Consider the following 20,059-nt stretch of genomic DNA (forward strand, 5'->3'; position numbering starts at 1 on the left):
TACTACTTTCATCTCATTATGCTCTTCAACTATGCCTTCATATTGTCACCTCTGATTGTCCTTCAGTATCTCTGCCTGCTGTTTCTCATTTTCCTTAAGCTAACCTTTCTTTAACTGTCCATTAAATGGCATTAAAAAGAGCTGTCTGTCCTCAGCTGTCTTCTCACTTTACACTGATACCCCTCTTGGCAATATCAGCCATTTCCATTAGTTCATTCATCATTCATACGTTCAACGAATATTTATGGAGCCCTACACTGGTGCTAGGTGTTCTGCTCGGGGATTGATGTACAGATGCATGGGACAGACAGTTCCACTTGAGTGCATATGTGCTACAATATAACCAGTGCGTGCTCTGGGAACACAAAGGAGGGACAGCATTGTGGGGGAGTCTGGTGAGGCATCTGGAGGAAATCATCAGATTGCTTCAGATTTGGGCTTTTTCCCCCCTGAATGTTTCACAGGCCCTTTATATTCAATAAAGTGTAACAACAACAACAACAACAACAAGCTCCTACAAATCTATTTTTCATTCTCTATTATCTATTGTTTTAGTCAAGATTGGCTAGATTCTGTCATGTAACAACAGCAAATCCCCCAATACTGGTGATTTACAAACAACAATAGTTAATTTATTACAATACTACATGTCCTTTGCAAGATGGCAGGGGGCCTGTGCTCATCGAGGTCCTTCAGGGACCAAATTGATGAACTAGCCACCATCTTGAGCCTTTGTGATGATTGTGTCAGAGCTCTGAAGCCTCTTACATCAGCAATTAAATGCTTCTGCCTAGAAGCAACACTTTTTAGTTTTGCTTATAGCCTTGAACTTGAAGCAAGGTCTCACTCAAGAGGCCAGAGAATGCAATGCTCAGCTTATGCCCCAGTAGAAGGAGAGAGAACTGGAAATATTTGATGAACAGCACTAACGATATGACACCAACTCAGTTGGGGATATGTTTGTTTACTACATTATTCAAACCAGAGACCTCGAAGGGACCTTTCTCTCATGTTCATATGATTTTGCATCTTTGGAGCTTTCTCCTAATGTTCCCTTTGTCCATAGGGTTTTTGTGTTGGCTAAGGCCTTACTCTTTTCTCACTTGGAGTATTACAATAGCCTTCTAACTATCCTCTAAACTTGTAAACGTCACCCTGCTGCCAAAGTGATCATTCTAATATGTTTCACCCTATTTAAGACCTTTCTAAAATTTTCTATCACAAGGTAAATTCCAAGCCTTGTACAAGACCTATCCTGTCTGGTGTCTCTTCCCTTTTCAGTCTTTTCTCTTACCAGGCTCCTGTGTACTAGCCATGTTTTTAAGTTACTTGCTGCTGGGCCTTTTCATATGTTTTTCCCTTGGCTTTATCTAGAAAATGTTTCACTTCCTCTTGCCACGCCACTCTCCTCCCCACAAATACTTTGCTTAAACCTAGAAAATCCCTAATCTTTTAAGATTCATATTTAGGATACTCGTCTCTAAACAGGCTTTCCTGACTTTTTCAAATGGAATGAGGACTATTTCTCTACTTTTTGCTACCAGATTGTCCTATGCATATCATTCTCAAAGCACTTGTACCATAGTTTATATTAATATTTTTTAGATTGCCTGCCCGTCTCCCTCAACTAATCTATAAACATCTTGATAGTAAGGACCTCTTACTAAATATTGTGTTCTCAGCAGAGTAAGTATGAAGTTCTTGGCACATAGAAAATGCAAAGTAAATGTGTTTCACATGGCTAAAGATACAAAGCTAAGAAATTAATTTTAAAATCACATTATAGGAAGATGAATTCTGCAAGCACATAATGGTTGACTTTTAAAACCTGTATGTTTTGTCCAGAATGAAAAGCGTGTGTGTATATGTATATGTCTATTTGCCATGTCCCAACTCAAATCTTGAGCAAGTTAATTCACTCTCATAAACTTCAGTTTCCATCTCTCTAAAACTCTGTCAAACGATTAATTATATTATCTGTTTTATAGGATTATTGGAAGGTTAACTCAGTTGATGCCTATAGTGAGGGAACTTAGCAAGGTGCTTGTATTAATTTTTTATTGCTCCTGTAACAAATTACCACAAACTTGGTAGCTTAAAAAGATAGTACAAATTTATTATCTTAGAGTTAAGAAGTTCAAAATAGGTCTCACTGGGCAAAATTTAGGTGTTCCTTCTGCAGACTCTATGGGACAATCTATTCTCTTGCTTTTTCTAGCTTCTAGGGCTTCCTGCATTCCTTGGCTTGTGGCTCTTTCCATCTTCAAAACAAGCAATGGTCCATTGAGTTTTTCTCACAGTTCATGACCCTGACACATACTCTCTTATCTCCCTCTTCTGCTTATAAAGACCCTTGTGATTACATTGGGCTCACCTGAATAATCCAGGATAGTCTCTTCATCTCAAAATTTTTACTTTAATCACATCTGCAACATCCCTTCTACCACGTAAAGTATGTAAAGCAGAATATTCACAGGTTCTAGGAATTGGGATGTGGCATCTCTGGGGGAGCATTATTCTGTCTACCACAGTGCCCAATCTCTTCATTACAAGGAATCAGTAAAGTTTGACTATTATTATTATTAGAATTATATACTATTTCTTAAATATCATTACTTTTTTGTGGCTATAGAGCTGAAACACTTTTGAGCCAGACTATCTTAATACAATGTGACTTTCTATTAATAATTTAGCATGAAAAAGCCATAGTTTCCTCACTCCAAATGTGGGTTAAGTGATTCACTTCTGAAAGTTAGCCATTTTGTGACACTGGGATCCACTTATTTGGTCCACTTATTCAGTAAAATGAAATTGATATTTATCTAAAAGTACCTTAGCAGTCCTAAAGAAGACAATTTTATTGTCATTACCGTCAATGTGTAGTAATGACTAACAGTTACGGAGAACTTAGTGCCAAAAGCCATTCGAAGTGTTTATATAGGTATTGACTGATTTGATCCCAATGTTGTAGGACTTTCTCCTTAGTTCACCTAAAAGCTGGGCTCTTACACCGCCATGAAAGATTAGGCTCACAGGCACTTTGAACGGTGAGAAAACTGGAATTTATCGGGCTAAAAGGGGAAAAAAAAGGGAAACAGGGACTCTCAGCAAAATGAGAGTCCTGCTAGCCAGTTTCCCGCCTCACAAGTTGAGTCCCAAATACCACCCCGGAACAGGAGAGGCCAGGCTCCTCACCTCTGCCAACGGTGTGAACCTCCTGAGGCTCCACCCCAGTGCACGCTCCTCCCAGTGCGCAGGCCAGTCGGAGGTTCTGCCGGGGAGCCATTTTTACTTGGCTGTCTCACCACAGCCAGCCCCATGAAGAGGTATTTTATTTTTCCTTCCTTTATGGCAGTTAAGACTTTGTCCAAAGTTTCAGGGCAAGTGGTAGAGATGGGATTTAAACTCGGGTGGGCTGGCTGTGGAACCTGTACTTTTAACCATAGCACAATAAACATAGAAATGTAGAAAAGAATGAGGCAGTATTAGAAGAATAAATACTCTACTTTGGGCTAATATATCTTAGCAGTATTTTTATTATTATTATTTTTTGAGACGGAGTCTCGCTCTGTCTCCCAGGCTGGAGTGCAGTGGCGCGATCTCAGCTCACTGCAACCTCCACCTCCCGGGTTCATGCCATTCTCCTGCCTCAGCCTCCCGAGTAGCTGGGACTACAGGCGCCCGCCACCACACCCGGCTAATTTTTTTTTGTATTTTTAGTAGAGACGGGGTTTCACTGTGTTAGCCAGGACGGTCTCTATTTCCTGACCTCATGATGAGCCTGCCTCAGCCTCCCAAAGTGCTGGGATTACAGGCGTGAGCCACCGCGCCCGGCCTCTTAGCATTTTTATAGCTCATCATGATACAGGTTGAAAGCATTTAGTTTTATTGAGTTCTAATTCTTGTGCTTAAAAGAAAATGCATAGTAGACAACCGTGTTGGGAGTTGGTCAGCTTCCAGAGATACTTGAAAACAAGTTGTCCAGTGAGTTCAGGCTTTTAAAGACATGTCCTTTAAGTTTATTCTGTTTCTCTTCCCCCAAAATATACTTTAAAAACATTAACTACAGTACCTCTCAAATATTATCTTTCTCTTTATTCTGCCAAATTGCTTTCAATACATAAAGCTTAAGAGCAATGAAGCTGCCTTTTTAAAAGAAAGTTGTTATCCAAGTCAGTGTTTTCTTAAAAATGTCAATGTTTCAGAGGACTTCTTAGGATAAACAGATGTTATGAATACTTTATTTTTATTTATTTATTTATTTATTTTTGAGACAGAATTTCACTCTTGTTGCCCGGGCTGGAGTGCAATGGTGCAAACTCGGCTCACTGCAACCTCTGCCTGCCGGGTTCAAACAATTCTCCTGCCACAGCCTCCCTAGTAGCTGAGATTACAGGTGCCCGCCACCATGCCCAGCTAATTTTTTTTTTTGTATTTTTAGTAGAGAGGGGGTTTCACGTGGGTCAGGGTGGTCTAGAACTCCTGACCTCAGGTGATCCACCTGCCTCGGCCTCCCAAAGTGCTGGGATTACAGGCATGAGTCTCTGTGCCCAGCCAGATGTTATGAACACTTTAAACACTGTTTGGTTAAAATGATAAAGGAAAGATTAAAATGACAAAGGAAAGATTATTAATAAGGCTAATTATTACCAAAAAGTTAGGAACAAGTGTTCATATATTTTATATGAGAAGGAACTCATTTTAAGGGAATTACTCCAGGGTACAACCGTGAACAATTGGCATTTGCTAAAAGTATGTTGACAGAACTGGATGCCTACTCATAGATTCAGCAAGATAAGTAAATCAACTTAATGGGCCTATATATTCATTACAACCACATTAGCATAAATATCACCTTATGGAAAAAATCTCTTTATGCCAAAAATAAGCAAGGAAGAGAGCAATTAACAAATGGATGTAAGGAAAACTATAGGTAATTGATTAATTACTAATTATTCTGTATGGGTGAAATACATTTCCTATAGTAATTAAACCTATCACATTTATTTTGATTAGGATAAAGTCTAAATCATTTTGAAAATCAATAACAATTAAATGAATTCCTTCATTTTACCTACTGCATTTGACTTTTGCTCATGATCACACAGACGGTTTGGAGAGCATGTTACCCGCATTACATGGTCATGATTTAGCTTTTATGCTTCAATGTTTTATTTACAATCTTTTGGCAGAGGAAACTGTTGATCTCAGTTAGCTAGAAACAGCTGCTTTTCTATTTTTATTTGTAGTTAATGTTTTCCAAGTGTCAAGCATATGTAGAGAAATTTTTTCCATAGACTGATATTAAACATTTTATTTATGTTTCTTTTATTTTTAATGGTCCTTGGGACTATTTAGAAAAGTGAGAGCCAATTAGAGCATTCACTGTAAATGCTTTTAGAAAAGAAAATCTCCCTTGGCTATTTCTATCGATGGGTCAATATCACATTCATTTATTTTCGTGGCATGCTCAAGTACAGTGCGATATTCTGGAAACACAATCTGCTGTCTATTTTGACTGAGTTAAAAATACACGATCTCTTTCAAAGTTTTCAAATGTTTCTTCCTAAAGACAAAGCAAGGTGGTTTTCAATAATCTTAGGTTTGGTTCTTTGTTTTGTCAATGAATGGATACCTTGAGAAAGTGGCCAGTTGATAATCTTAGTTTAATGAGTATGGAAAACCAAACATCGTATGTTCTCACTCATAAGTGGGAGCTAAGCTATGAGGATGCAAAGGCATAAGAATGACACAATGAACTTTGGGGACTCGGGGAAAGTGTGGAAAGAGGGTTGGGGTAAAAGTCTACAAGTTAGGTGCAGTGTATACTGCTCATGGCATGTGCCAAACTTTGCATGGTGCATGGGTGCACCAAAATCTCACAAATCACCACTAAGGAACTTACTCATGTTACCAAACACCACCTGTTCCCCAATAACCTATGGAAATAAATTTTTTAAATGAGTATTTCTTATTTCATATAATTACATTTTTATTTTCTGGTCGAAGATGAAGATAATTAGTTTCTTCTTTTAGTTTGTGCTTTAGAGGTTTTTTTTTTTTTTTGGTTCCTATGATACAAGTTTTGATAAATGTATGAGCCCTCTTATTTTTTATTTGTGTGTGATGCATAGTTTACTGAAAATTAGTGCAAAATGTGGGAAATATAAAGCTGATGGCAAGCACCATTGTGTCCCTTGATGACAGATACAGAGAGAGGTAGAGCACATGTCCTGGGTCCTGAGTAGCAAACAATGACCGGTGAGATTAAGAAACTAAGGAAGTGAAAGAGAATGCTGTGAGATTCACCACATTTTATTGTGTGGTGAGTCTCAGGTGAGGTAGAATTACCCTACATTTTTGAAGCACCAGGAAACCTTGATAGGAGACCCAGTTTCTAAACCGTAAGCTCTTGAGAAAGCCATGTTTCATCACAGGGCTGTGTGATTTGTGGTAGAAGAGAAACTCTTGGTTTTGTGGTTGTTGACCCCAAGAAGGAGGTCACTATTACGGCTTTCATCTTCGTCTTTGTGTTTACCTGGTTAGAATGACATAGGGAAAGTAGCTCTAGAGTTTTCTTAATGTTTTTTAAAATAAACACTTCTAGTAATGTTTCAAAAATAGGTTTTTTTGTGTGTTTGTTTTTGTCTTTCAGGAACATTACAAAAGGTCTATTTTAAATCAAATGGGAGTGAACCTTTGGTCACTGATGGTGAAATCCAAGGGTCCGATGTTATTCTTACAAATACAATTTATAACCAGAGCACTGTGGTGTCTACTGCACATCCCGACCAACACGTTCCAGCCTGGACTACGGATGCTTCTCTCCCAGGGGACCAAAGTCACAGGAATACAAGTAAGTCCAAAGGTGATACATGCTAGAGGCTTTTAATGTCCCACAGGTAGGTTTTTAAGTTTGGCAACCAATGCTTTTAGTTCACAATCACTTGCCGGTCACACAGGAAAATCTCCACTCAGTTACCTGGTAAGAGTAGCTGAGTGCCCTATTTTGTTTGTTGTTGTTGTTGTTGTTGTTGTTTTTCAGGCGGAGTTTTGCTCTTGTCACCCAGGCTGAAGTGCAGTGGTGCAATCTGACCTCACTGCAACCTCCGCCTCCCAGGTTTAAGCAATTCTCCTGCCTCAGCCTCTTGAGTGGCTGGGATTACAGGCGCCCGCCACCACGCCCAGCTAATTTTTTTTCCTGTAGTTTTGGTAGAGATGGGGTTTCACCATATTGGCCAGGCTGGTCTCGAACTCCTGACCTCAAGTGATCCGCCCGCCTCGGCCTCCCAAAGTGCCAGGATTACAGGCGTGAGCCACCGCGCCCTGCTGAGTGCCCTATTCTTAAACATGAAATGCCATCAGCCCAGATGTTCAGGTAGGACTGAGTAAGAAATGAAAACGTATCAATGCCATTCAATATTTCTGAGGTCTGAAAATTTATGCTGCTTGCCCCAGTATAGTGGCATTGATTTTGTAGTGGTTCATCTGTGAAAGTTTGCGCTTCAGCTTTGAAGTTTTTGAAGTTTTAAGTTACTTATTTTGAGTTAATAAGTAAGTTAAGTCACTGACTTTGTGGTTGGTCCCTTGCAGGAGGACCAATTCAGTAACAGGATGCTGAGTGATTTAATGGGAGCTATCCCCCTATTTACCTTTTTTTTTTTTTTTTTTTTTTGAGATGGAGTCTCTCTGTCTCCTAGTCTGGAATGCAGTAGCACAGTCTCAGCTCACTGCAATCTCTGCCTCCTGGGTTCAAGTGATTCTCCTGCCTCAGCCGCCTGAGTAGCTGGGATTACAGGCATGCGCCACCATGCCTGGCTAATTTTTGTATTTTTAGTAGAGACAGGGTTTCACCATGTTAGTCAGGCTGGTCTTGAACTCCTAACCTCATGATCCACCTGCCTCGGCCTCCCAAAGTGCTGGGATTACAGGCATGAGCCACTGCACCCAGCCCCCTATTTCCTTTTGAGACATTCATGTGTCCTTTTTTCATCTTGCTTCCCTTTTCACCTGCTATTATTGGCTGTAAAATTTATTTTACATGTTGGTGAATGACAAAAAAAAAAAAAATCACACCTTGAGAAAAATGGCATGTGCCAAACTCTTCTGCATGAGGGCAAAGGGAAGGATTTGTTAGTTATTCCAGAAGAGCTGGGAGAGAGAAAAGACAGAAAGTGTGGACATGGGGCGTGGTGAGTTGGTGAGAGGTGACAGATGATATGCTCTGGAATGTGACTCTACCTTTTGATAAAGTTACTGCCCTTCCGGAATACAGAATACTCGGTGGGAGTGGATTTGCATGGAAAATGGCAAGAAGCTTTGGGTGTGATACGACCAATGCTAATAAAAAATAATCAGAGCACAGTACAGCCACTGCCAGAATTTTCTCCACAGTTGTCTTGGCTCTTCATTTCTACTTTCTAAAACAAGGCTATGTGATTGAAAATTACACAAAGCCCATCCAACCATGATCATTTTCTTGTGTGTTTCTCTCTCTTTCATGAAAACCCACAGAGGGATATCACATCTTAAGTCTGAGATGGTGTATTTATTTTTATTTTGAGCCAGGAAAGGAAGGATTAAGTTGACTTTTAGCTATCATAGTATATGTTTGCCAGTGTTTGAGGAAAAGCAGGATTATTCTATTTCTCCAACCCAAAAGAGACAGACAGTTTGGATTCCACTGTTTCACAGAGCACCTATAGGTATTAACTGTTTGTTGTGCATAGTGTTTACCAGTGATTCATATGGATTTGGGTTCATTACCTGACAGTATTTTTGCAAACCAGAATTATGCCAAGTTAAATTTATTTTCCTCATGGGTTTAATTGTGAGGTTTTATTTTTCAGTCATGTCTTAAGCACTTCATTATTCTTAAGAACAGTGTTTTTCATCAGAAGTACAGAAGTAATTTAAACAAAAACTCAGTCAAGTTAATGTGGTTGCAATTACAGTAACTGTTATTTTCTTCTACTAAGTGCATTTGTCTTTATTTTGAAAGTTCCATTATTTGTTAAGATTCAAACAGGATTGACAAATACATGTCCTGAAGAGTAGAGAAACATGTGGCTGTTATTGCTCAGATTGGAAGTTTGATAGAAGTCTGTCTGACTCATTTGCTCTTCCTATGATTGGAACATTGCTTGTGAATATGAGCATAAATTGACATGTAGAGGAAATCCAGGTCAAATTAGAATGGCTAAATGGAGAAAGGCCAAAATCCTAGCATATGTGTCATTTTATATTGTTAATGTACTTGACAGTTAGCATTAGTCTTTCCTGTCTGGCCACATAGACTCTCAGTATACTGTTAATATCAACTAAAATTATTTATTGCAAGAAATTGGATAGCTTTCCATACATTTCAGTAATAATGCAAGCCTGTGATTATAGAACTTTTAGAGTTTTTAGGGAATGTTTGAATATTTTCTCTGTGATCCTTATAATTAACTGATGAAATACACCAGACAGGTAGTAGCATACCCCATTTTTCACGGTGTGAATTTGAGGCTTAGAGAAATTAGTTGATGTATCCAGTATCACTTGCCTAGTAATTAGTAGACATGAAATTTTGATTCAGATCTTAGGACTCCAAGATCAGTGCTCTTTCAAGTTTTTCATCATCATTTAATCTTATTGTTTTCTTTGCCGTAACATTATTAAACAAATTTTAAGTTCTGGGAGAGAAGAAAGAGTAGATTATTTTGTTGTTGTTTTTATTGCTATATAGTCAATGTGTAATAAAATATTAGCTGAATGAATAAATGAACTATAGTCATTTTAAATTTTAATATATGATTTATCACTTTTGCTAGAAGTGCCTGATCACACTTCTATGACTTGATGTTTATTTCACCAATTTTACTTAAAATATCATTTAATGTCTTAGATCTGTACTAACACTGAGCAGAGAGTTTATTTTTATCCTCCTCTTTTATTATGCTCAAATTAAGATGTTATTTTCAATTCCTGGCGTATGTAAAAGCTATTTAAATATACTTCAGTCCAAAAATACAATGGCCAGACATTCATTCTATTCTACCCAAATATCCTGGGTAGGAAAATACCAAGAAATAGTCTTTCCCTAAGACATTTTTCTTGGGGGTTCTTCATGTTATGCCAAGACATAGAATCCTGCATTTTGTAAAGCTTTAACCAGAATACCCCCATATTACACTATGTAGTACAGTTAGGTTTTGTGAAAGTGAAATAAGCTTTATGTGACATCTGGTACTTCTGGAGTTAACATTAGTTACATTTTGAAAACAAATTATAATGTGAAAAAGGAAAAGGCCCATAGTTAATGTTCATACTATGTTTCAGCAAGGACTTTTTCTAGGTTGTATTCTATATCTGGGTTTTTATTTTCACCATTTTTTCCTTATGTATTTTATAACTATTTAAATATATATTTAACTTTAAGGAAAGGGGAAACTTTTGCCAACCAAGACCTTTTGGGTAAAAGATAATATGGAACACAATAAAATAACCTAGTAACTCTGATGAGGAGTTAAAGTGACAAGAGAGTAAATTGATGTGCTGAAAGCTTAAAGTGTTCTGTTCTCTTATCACATCTTTGATAACCTGATCCTGAATCTTCTATTTCAGACCATCACCACTATCTAATTTTAGAATATTCTCATCATTGCAAAAAAAAAAAGGCATATTCCCTGTCCCTTATTTCCCCTTTCCCTCAGCTCCTGGCCAAAACTAATCTAGTTTCAATCTCTATGGATTTTCTTATTCTGAAACTTTTATATAAAAAGCATCAGACAATATGTGGTCCTTTGTATCTGCCTTCTTTTATTTTGCATGATGTTTTCAGAATGCATCCGTGATATAGCATGTGTCAGTATTTCATTTCTTTTTAGTGCTGAGTAATATTCCTTCATATGGCTCTATCACATTTTCTTTATCCAGTTATCCATTGTTGGAAATTAGGATTGCATATACATTTTTTAAAACTATTATCAATAATGCTTCTGTGAATATTCACATGCAGGTTTTTGTGTGAAAACGTTTCTGGTTGTCTTGGGTTTATACCTAGAAGTGGAATTGTGTTATTTCTCTGTTTCCTTACTTGTCTTCAGTCTAGTTGTTCTATCCATTATTGAGAGTGGGGTATTCAAGTCTCCAACTATTATTGTACATTTGTCTGTTTCTTTTCTTTTTTTCTTTCTTGAGATGGAGTCTTGCTCTGTTGCCCAGGCTGGAGTGCAGTGGCACGATCTCAGTTCACTGCAACCTTCACCTCCTGGGTTCAGGCGATTCTCCTGACTCAGTCTCCTGAGTAGCTGGGATTACAAGCACACGCCACCATGCCTGGCTAATTTTTGTATTTTTAGTAGAGACAGGGTTTTGCCACATTGGCCAGGCTGGTCTTGAACTCCTGACCTCAAGTGATCTGCCCACCTTGGCCTCCCAAAGTGCTGAGATTACAGTCATGAGCCACTGCGCCTGGCCTTCTTTCAGTTCTATCAATTTTTTGCTTCAGATATTTTGATGGTCTGTCATTAGGTGTGTAAATATTTACAATTGTTATATCTTCTTCTTATATTGAAACTTTTATTAATATATAATGTCCTTCTTTATTTCTTCTAACCATTTTTGATTTATTTTTCTTTTTTTGAGACGGAGTCTTGCTCTGTTGCCCAGGCTGGAGTGCAGTGGCATGATCTCGGCTCACTGCAACCTCTGCCTTCCAGGTTCACGCGATTCTCCTGCCTCAGCCTCCTGAGTAGCTGGGACTACAGGCGCATGCCACCATGCCTGGCTAATTTTTGTATTTTTACTAGAGACACGGTTTCACCATGTTGGCCAGGCTGGTCTTGATCTCCTGACCTCGGCCTCCCAAAGTGCTGGGATCACAGGAGTTAGCCACTGCGCCCAGCCACTGTTGTTGATTTAAAGCCTATTTTGTGGATACTGATTCTCCTCAACTTATTATGGAGTTATATCCTTATAAACCCATTGTAAGTTGAAACTATTGTAAGTCAAAAATACATTTAATACATCGAACCTATAGAACATTGTAGCTTAGCTTAGCCTTCACCTTAAATGTGCTCAGAACATTTACATTAGCCTACAGTTGGACAAACCATCTAATACAAACCCTATTTTATAATAACATATTGGACAGCTCGTGTATTTTATTGTACACCTTACTGAAAGTGAAAAACAGAATGGTTATATGAGTACTCAAAATACAGTTTCTATTAAATGTGTGTCACTTTTGCACAATTGTAAAGTTGAAAAATTATAAAAGTCAAACCATCATAAGCGAGTCATCCCACTCTCTTCTTTTGGTTATTATTTGCAGGGAATATTTTTATGTATCCTTTCACTTACAACCTATTTGTGTCTTTGAATCTAAAGTGAGTCTGTGGTAGACAGCATATAGTTGGATTATGGTTTTTTAAACCCATTCTGCCAATCTCTGTCTTTTGATTGAAAAAATTTAATCCATTAATATTTAAAGTAATTACTGATGAAGACCTACTTCTGTCATTTTGCTATTTGTTTTTTATATACCTTGTAGCTTTTTTTCATCCCTCATTTCCTGGATTACTGCCTTCTTTTGTGTTTAGTTTTTTTTTTAATATTGAAACATTTAAATTCCTTTTTCATTTCCTTTGTCATATATATATATATATAAAATCTCAAAGGATTATATATATTTGATAGCTATTTTATTTATGGTTACCTTTGGGATCATATTTAACATCTTAAAGTTATAGCACTCTAACTTGAATTTATACCAGTTTAACTTCAATAACAAACAAAAACTCTGTTCCTTTAACTGCTCTGTCCCACCTCTGAAACTTTCAAACATTCAATAGAATCCAGAGTTCCAAAATAGTTATATCAGACAGATTCTGCCAGTGCAATTGTTGTCTAGGTGGGGAGACAGATTGCTGGTGTTTTCTATCCCACCATCTTTCCAGATGCTCTCTAGTAAAAAAAAAATTAACTTTGACAGTTTTTTTTTCCCAGTGTTTTCACTGCTTTTGTGGAGGAGTAGATTTTTGGAGGATCTTACTTTGCTATTCTGGGATTATTTCCTACTCCTCAATTGTTTTTACTTTACTTATTCACTCTGATTTCTTCTTTTTCATTTCCTTCAATATGGGGAATTGATTTTTCTCTTTTATATAATGTATGAATGTGATTATGATATATATGTTATTTGTAATTGAAGTTTTTATTTCCCATTTTTGCATAAATTCCTTCATTTCTTCTCCTTTCCTCTGCCTAAGAAGAACCTAATAGCCAAATATGTATGATTTTATAGTTTTCTCCATCCTCTTACAATCTTATATGAACATATACACATACATGTACACAGGATAATATTCACATAGAGGATTTGGGTCATTGTTTTTATTACTTTTTTTTTTTTTTACAAAATATCTTTCCCATCCAAGACTACTTCAAGTTAATATCTTCAAGGCAATAGCTTAATTCTAATCTATTGTTATAATGACTAAATAGTATTCCATGTTTTCATTATACCATAATTTATTTCAACCATTTCCCCAAAAATGGGAATTCACTTTATATCTAGCTTTTCCCCCCTCAGTGAACTACATAGTCTTCTTTCTGAAGAAAAAATGATTTGGATGATGACCATGATGCTGTCTAAATTGCAGTGATTTATTTACATTGATAACTAGACATGGACCGAAATGCCCTAAACTCATACCCAAAAGTTACTGGGTGTAGAAAGCTTATGCACCAATTCAAAACCCTTAGGTTGTTCTTTCTTCTTAGTTTTATGTTTTTAACATGAGATGTTTTCATTAGCTTTAACATGAGCTCTACAAGAATATACAGCTGGCCAGGCACGGTGGCTCACACCTGTAATCCTAGCACTTTGGGAGGCCGAGGCAGGTGGATCACCTGAGGTCAAGAGTTCGGGACCAGCCTGACCAACATGGTGAAACCTTGTCTCTACTAAAAATACAAAAATTATCCAGGCATGGTGGCAAACACATGTAATCCCAGCTACTCGGGAGGCTGAGGCAGGAGAATCACTTGAACCTGGGGGCGGAGGTTGCAGTGAGCCGAGATCGCACTACTTCACTCCAGCCTGGGTGAAACAGCAAAACTCCATCTAAAAAAGAAAAAAAAAAAAGAAAAAAAAAAAAGAATATGCAGCTAAGAGGATCAGAGCAGGCCTTGGAGTTTTACCTGGATTACTACTCATCAGGCAACTATCTTAGAGGAGAGTTTGAGAAAGGGAGTCTAATTAGATATCTGAAATCTGGTAAATCTCTTACCCATTAAGGATGTTGGCCAGGCTGGTCTCAAACTCCTGACCTTGAGTGATCCACCTGCCTCAGCCTCCCAAAGTGCTGGGAATACAGGCGTGAGCCTCTGTGCTCGACCTATAACCATTATTTTATAATAGGGACGAGCATAAATAATATCTTGAAATGTTTGTAACAACTCTATATTTATGGAAATATCTGATTTCTAATTTTTTCTATAGTTGTTGCCTACATTGGCAATTTAATTATACTAAATTTCAGTTGGGTGTTATTGGAAATGGAGATGTTATTTTTTCCCCATACAAGTTCATAGACAGCCTAAATTTTATGTAGGGGCCATTGGTTCTTTGGATTCTGATTATGGGCACCTGCTGTAGAGGAAAAAAATATTTTGTTGGTACCTTGGAGGGTCTGAAGTCTGCCTAAGCTGCTTCTCAAGGTCTTAGTGATAGTCCAAAAGTCACTGTAGTCATGACCTCTAGACGCCATTCCCATGTGCTCTGGTGGACACTAGTGTTAGACCCCCATTGTTCAGGTCCAGTTGGTTTCTCTCCTCTATATATTAAATCACATCCTTTATTCTGAAAGAACAATTATGAGATTCACACATGGGCTTCTGGCTAACAGCAACATCTAAGCAAGAATGAGTGCAACATTTAAGTAATTGTTGCATGCTTGTTTGGTTGTCAGCATTCTAGTAAAGACTTGCACAATTCTAGAGAGAGAAAAGTAGCTCGAATATAAGAATGGACTCTCTTCTTCTCTTTTCCCTGATTTCCTTCCCTTCCTCCTCATTCCATCTTTAGATGATTCTTTCCCTAGGATGTATTGGGTTCCTCCCAGAAAGAGCAAACTCAGTCATCTGCAGAACTAGGCTTCTGAAAGCAGTAATGGAACAGTGACTGTTTCACTCTCCTTTGGGTACAGTCCTAGATTTCCTTTTTCAAAGATGTCTTGGCAAGACTCCTGACCCTCTCTCCTAAATGAATCCTGCAATATCCCCTGGGTGACAAATGCCCCCAAAACTTATATGTTTATGCCATATTAATACATACAGCAAGTGAGAGTCAAACAGTCACATCAAAAGGGTTTGTGGCTCAAATTTTTTCTCTCCAGCTTCATTATCACAATTTCCTCTTTAGGAAGAACAGCCTAATAATACCTTTGATTCACAGAGAGAAAAAAAGGAAAACAAGCAAAACAGTAGCATGTTAACAGCATTGTAAAAACAATACTGGTCAAAATGATCTTTTAAAAGTCAAAGGCTCAGATGAAAGTCAAAACAAAAATCAAAAAACCAAAAAAACCCAAACTGTGTAATTTACTTTTTTCTCTGGTTCTGAAAGAAAATTGGCACTGTATGTAATCTTTTGCCTGAATTATTCAATTTGTTGACTGTCTCAGGTTTTAAGTATTTGTATAATTTTGTGTTGAGAGCAAAAAACCCATCAGTGGGAATCTGTTTGCTGTTACTTGTGCCTTTGGAAAATATGCCTTTTCACTTGTAGCTGAAATGAGTAAGGTAATGAGTTTTCCAAACCAAAAGCTTTACATCTTTTCAATTTGACGCAATCCACTTCTTGTGTTTCAGTGTTAACACATTTTATTCTTCTATTTTGCTGCTCCAGATCATTAATCTAATATTCACATGTGGTGTTTGAATTTCTATTTTTGAGACGGAGTCTTGCTCTGTCACCCAGGCTGGAGTGCAATGGCGCGATCTTGGCACACTGCAACCTCCACCTCCTGAGTTCAAGCGATTCTCCTGCCTCAGCCTCCCGAGTAGCTGGGATTACAGGTGTGTGCCACCACGCTTAGCTAATTTTTGTATTTTTAGTAGAGATGGGGTTTCACCATATTGGCTAGGCTGGTCTTGAACTCCTGACGTCTTGATCTGCCTGCCTCGGCCTCCCAAAGTGCTGGGATTACAGACGTGAGCCACCGCGCCTGGCCAGTGTTTGAATTAATAAGACTTATGGTATAGTACTTGTTTGTAATTATATTAAGCTGTGTAAACCCATTCTCATGCCTGTGTACTTTTCTAAATTGTATGAGATGTCTCAAATTTTGGAGAATCTAGGTTAATATTCTGTGAAGCACCATTTGTTAATCAGTAGCTATTTATTCGATGTCATACTCCAGGTTTTGGCTCTATGGACTATAAAGATGGATAAGACAGAAGTCCTGTCCCCAAGCAGCCAGTTGTCTACTAACTGCCTTGCAACGTGAACATATTCTTACAACTTGAGAAATAAAGTGAGAAATTCTATAAGACAGGTTCAGAAACAAACATGATCGATTTCAATTCTTTTTATTTTTCTAAAATATAATATTGCTAATTCATACCATTTTAATTCTATAATAAATACAACTTTTTTTGTAAAGTTTTCTTTACAAGGACAAAAATATATTTTAATTTAAAGGTCTATCCTGGAGCTTCTATTTTTAAACAGATTAAACTGCTTCATTTTAAAATTTAATAATTATCTTGAATCAATTGAACAGAGCCTTTAGTTTTCAATTTTGTCTGTAGAGTATGGGAAGGCCAACATTGCTGTTGCAGGTATTAATGGGAATGTTATCACCTCAGGAAGTGGGAGATATAAAATTTTGTAATTCTCTCATTGGAATTGCCTCCAAATTCCTCCATTGTTTTTTAAGTACTCAAGCTCAGAGAGTCTTTTGTTGTGGCTATGTGTTTATAGATATGCACTCAATATAATCCTCTAGAATGTGTATTTCAGGAGACTGATTTATGATGTCCTGATGGCTGTTAAGCCACAGTAACTATGTTATCATATAATATGTCCTTTAAAGTTAATGAGAAATTTTTAAAAATGAATAATATGGGAGGTTGCTGTGGGAAAGAAATGGAGACCTGGTTGGGTGTGGTGGCTCATACCACACGCAGCAACTTGAGCCTGGGAGGCTGAAGTTCAAGTGAGCCGAGATCTCACCATTGCACTCCAGTCTGGGCAACAGAGTGAGACCTTGACTCAAAAATACCCCCAAAAATCCTAGCACTTTGGGAGGCTGAGGTGGGTGGATTGCTTGAATTCAGGAGTTTGAGACCAGCCTGGGCAACATGGCAAAACCATCTCTACAAAAAATACAAATAGCTGGGCATGGTGAGGAGTGCCTGTAGTCCCAGCTACTCGGGAGGCTGAGGTGGGAGAAGCACTTGAGCCTGGGAGGTTGAAGTTGAAGTGAGCCGAGATCTTGCCATTGCACTCCAGCCTGGGCAACAGAGTGAAACCTTGACTCAAAAAAACCTCCAGCTACCTGGGAGGCTGAGATGGGAGAAGCACTTGAGCCTGGGAGGTTGAAGTTGAAGTGAGCTGAGATCTCGCCATTGCACTCCAGCCTGGGCAACAGAGTGAAACCTTGACTCAAAAAAACCCCTAAAAACAAAAGACAAAACCCCAAATCCATAGAAATGGAAACCTTAAATCTAAAGTTTTTTCCTAGCGTTTCTCTAGCTTATTCTAGAGTTTGGGTACTGGCCAGTCATATCACAGCCAATCATGAGAAGCAGTGAAGCAGAAAATGCCTGGGGACGCATCAAACGCCATCAACCTCCCAGTAGAGTTGGCCCTACAGGTGCCAGCTTTCTCCCTCTTCAGCTGAGCTTCTGTGTCTTCCCTCCATCCACTCTCAGCACCTTCCCTCTGAAGATCTGTTTAAAGCATGCCAGTCATTAAGAAAATGTGGCACATATACACCATGGAACACTATGCAGCCATAAAAAAGGATGAGTTCATGACTTTGTAGGGACATGGATGAAGCTGGAAACCATTATTCTCAGCAAACTATCGCAAGGACAGAAAACCAAACACCGCATGTTCTCACTCATAGGTGGGAACTGAACAATGAGAACACTTGGACACAGGATGGGGAACATCACACACTGGGGCCCGTCGTGGGGTGGGAGGAGTGGGGAGGGATAGCATTAGGAGATATACCTAATGTAAATGAAGAATTAATGGGTGCAGCACACCAACAGGGCACATGTATACATATGTAACAAACCTGCACGTTGTGCACATGTACCCTAGAACTTAAAGTATATATGAAAAAAAAAGAAAGATAATAAATGAGACAATTATTAAAACAACAACAACAACAAAAAAGCATGCCAGTCATCTCAGTCCCTCCAGGGGAGCTGTTCCACTTGTATGCATCTAGTCGGCCATCTTGTCCTCTCTCTAATTTCTTTATTGTTAAAAAGAAAACATGAAATCTAACTTCTTAACAAAGTTTTGAGTATACATTACACTTGTTAATGTGCCCATTCATCTTGCACGCCTGAAACTCTATACCCATTGGTTAGCAACTCCTCATTTCCCCTTCTGCCCAACCTCTGGCAACCGTCATTCCACTTTCTGCTTCTATGAGTTTGACTATGTTTGATACTTTAGGTAAGTGGAATCATGCAGTATTTGCCCTTTTGTGACTGGCTTATTTTACTTAGCATAATGTCCTCAAGTTTCATGCATACCGTATCATATGGCAGGATTTCCTTCTTTGTTGAGGTTGCTGCTGCTTTTATAGAAGAAGCCACTGCAAGACTTGTCAATGGGGCTAGTCTTACAGTCTGGCACATGATAAGAACTCAGAAAATACTAGCCAGAAAGGTCAGGAAGAGTCTACTTGCTCCCTTTTCGTCTTTGCTTTGACCCATGTACTACAATTTCCCTTTCGTGCTGACTCCCACATCCCTCACCAAAAACAAGCCAGACTTATGGCAGAGAAGCTGGTCATATTTTTAAATTTATTTTAAAAGCTCTTTTAACAATAATAATTTTATTATTTATCAGAATTATATATCTACTATTTAATTTAAGCAATATAGAAAACTGGAAGCATAAAGCAAGAAGGAAAAAATCATACCAAATTCCCCTACCCAGAAAGAAACCATGTTTAATATTATGAACTAAACATACTTTCACACCCGGGAGTGCAGGGCTCCTGCCCTGCCAGCTGAGAAGGGGGTGGGGCTCCCACCTGTTCCCGGCTCCCACCGACTTCGGCCAGTGGAGCATGCAGCCCTGGCCATGCCTCCCGCACTGCAGCTGGCATCTTCTCAGCATCTCCAGATGGGCCACCGCTGCCATCATAATCAGTAGTTTTAAAACTACCTATAAAAATCATTCTTACTTTTAAAAATTTATTTTAAAATCCCAGATAGTTTTATAGACAAGTTTTATCACACTTTTAAGGAACAATTAATCACCATTAAATGCAAAATATTTTAGAGAAAATAGAAAATGCCGATAGGTAGTTTTGAATCAAGTAGAAACTAGATATTTAAAGCAAAGACAATATGAAAATGAAAATTATAGATCAATCTTATGGACAGAATGTTTGTCTCCCCAAAAGGTATATAATAAATATACCTTTTATCTTTTAGTAATTAATAATAAATATAAAAGATAAATATACCTTTTATCTTTCAAATCAATGAACCTGGTTTTAATAAATATATATACCTAGGTATACATTTATATACTAAATATACCTAGAAGGTATATTTATTAGAAGATAAAAGGTATATTTATTAAAAGAAAGAAATGACATGTTTTATGTGTATTTTAAGGAGACTAGAAGTTCATTTTAAATGTTTCCTTTTGAGTATGTAGAACATGCCTTTCCTTACGATCTTATTCTCCATAAAATCTTCCTTTGCAGAGTCAGAGAGTAAAAAGGTAAACAATTGCTCAACTTGATTCTGACTTATGATAGATTTTAAGTTTAGAGGATTCTGAATTAGAGAGCGTTATTTAAATGAG

The 20,059-nt window shown here is 37.9% G+C and overlaps 1 protein-coding gene across 3 annotated transcripts in view; it reads left to right on the forward strand.

Moving 5' to 3' along the window:
* The window catches only part of CORIN (corin, serine peptidase), a 251,514-nt gene that overhangs the window by 44,478 nt on the left and 186,977 nt on the right, over nucleotides 1-20,059 (forward strand). For 2 of the 3 annotated variants that reach the window (XM_001153181.7, XM_009447950.5), the window contains exon 3: nucleotides 6,656-6,856. In XM_001153181.7, the coding sequence (XP_001153181.1) occupies nucleotides 6,656-6,856 (201 nt within the window). Of the gene's footprint in view, nucleotides 1-3,235; nucleotides 3,327-6,655; nucleotides 6,857-20,059 lie in introns of those variants that run through there. The other variant, XM_063808926.1, reaches the window with a different exon arrangement.

This window comes from Pan troglodytes, chromosome 3 (assembly GCF_028858775.2).
Source record: "Pan troglodytes isolate AG18354 chromosome 3, NHGRI_mPanTro3-v2.0_pri, whole genome shotgun sequence".
NCBI lineage: Eukaryota > Metazoa > Chordata > Mammalia > Primates > Hominidae > Pan > Pan troglodytes.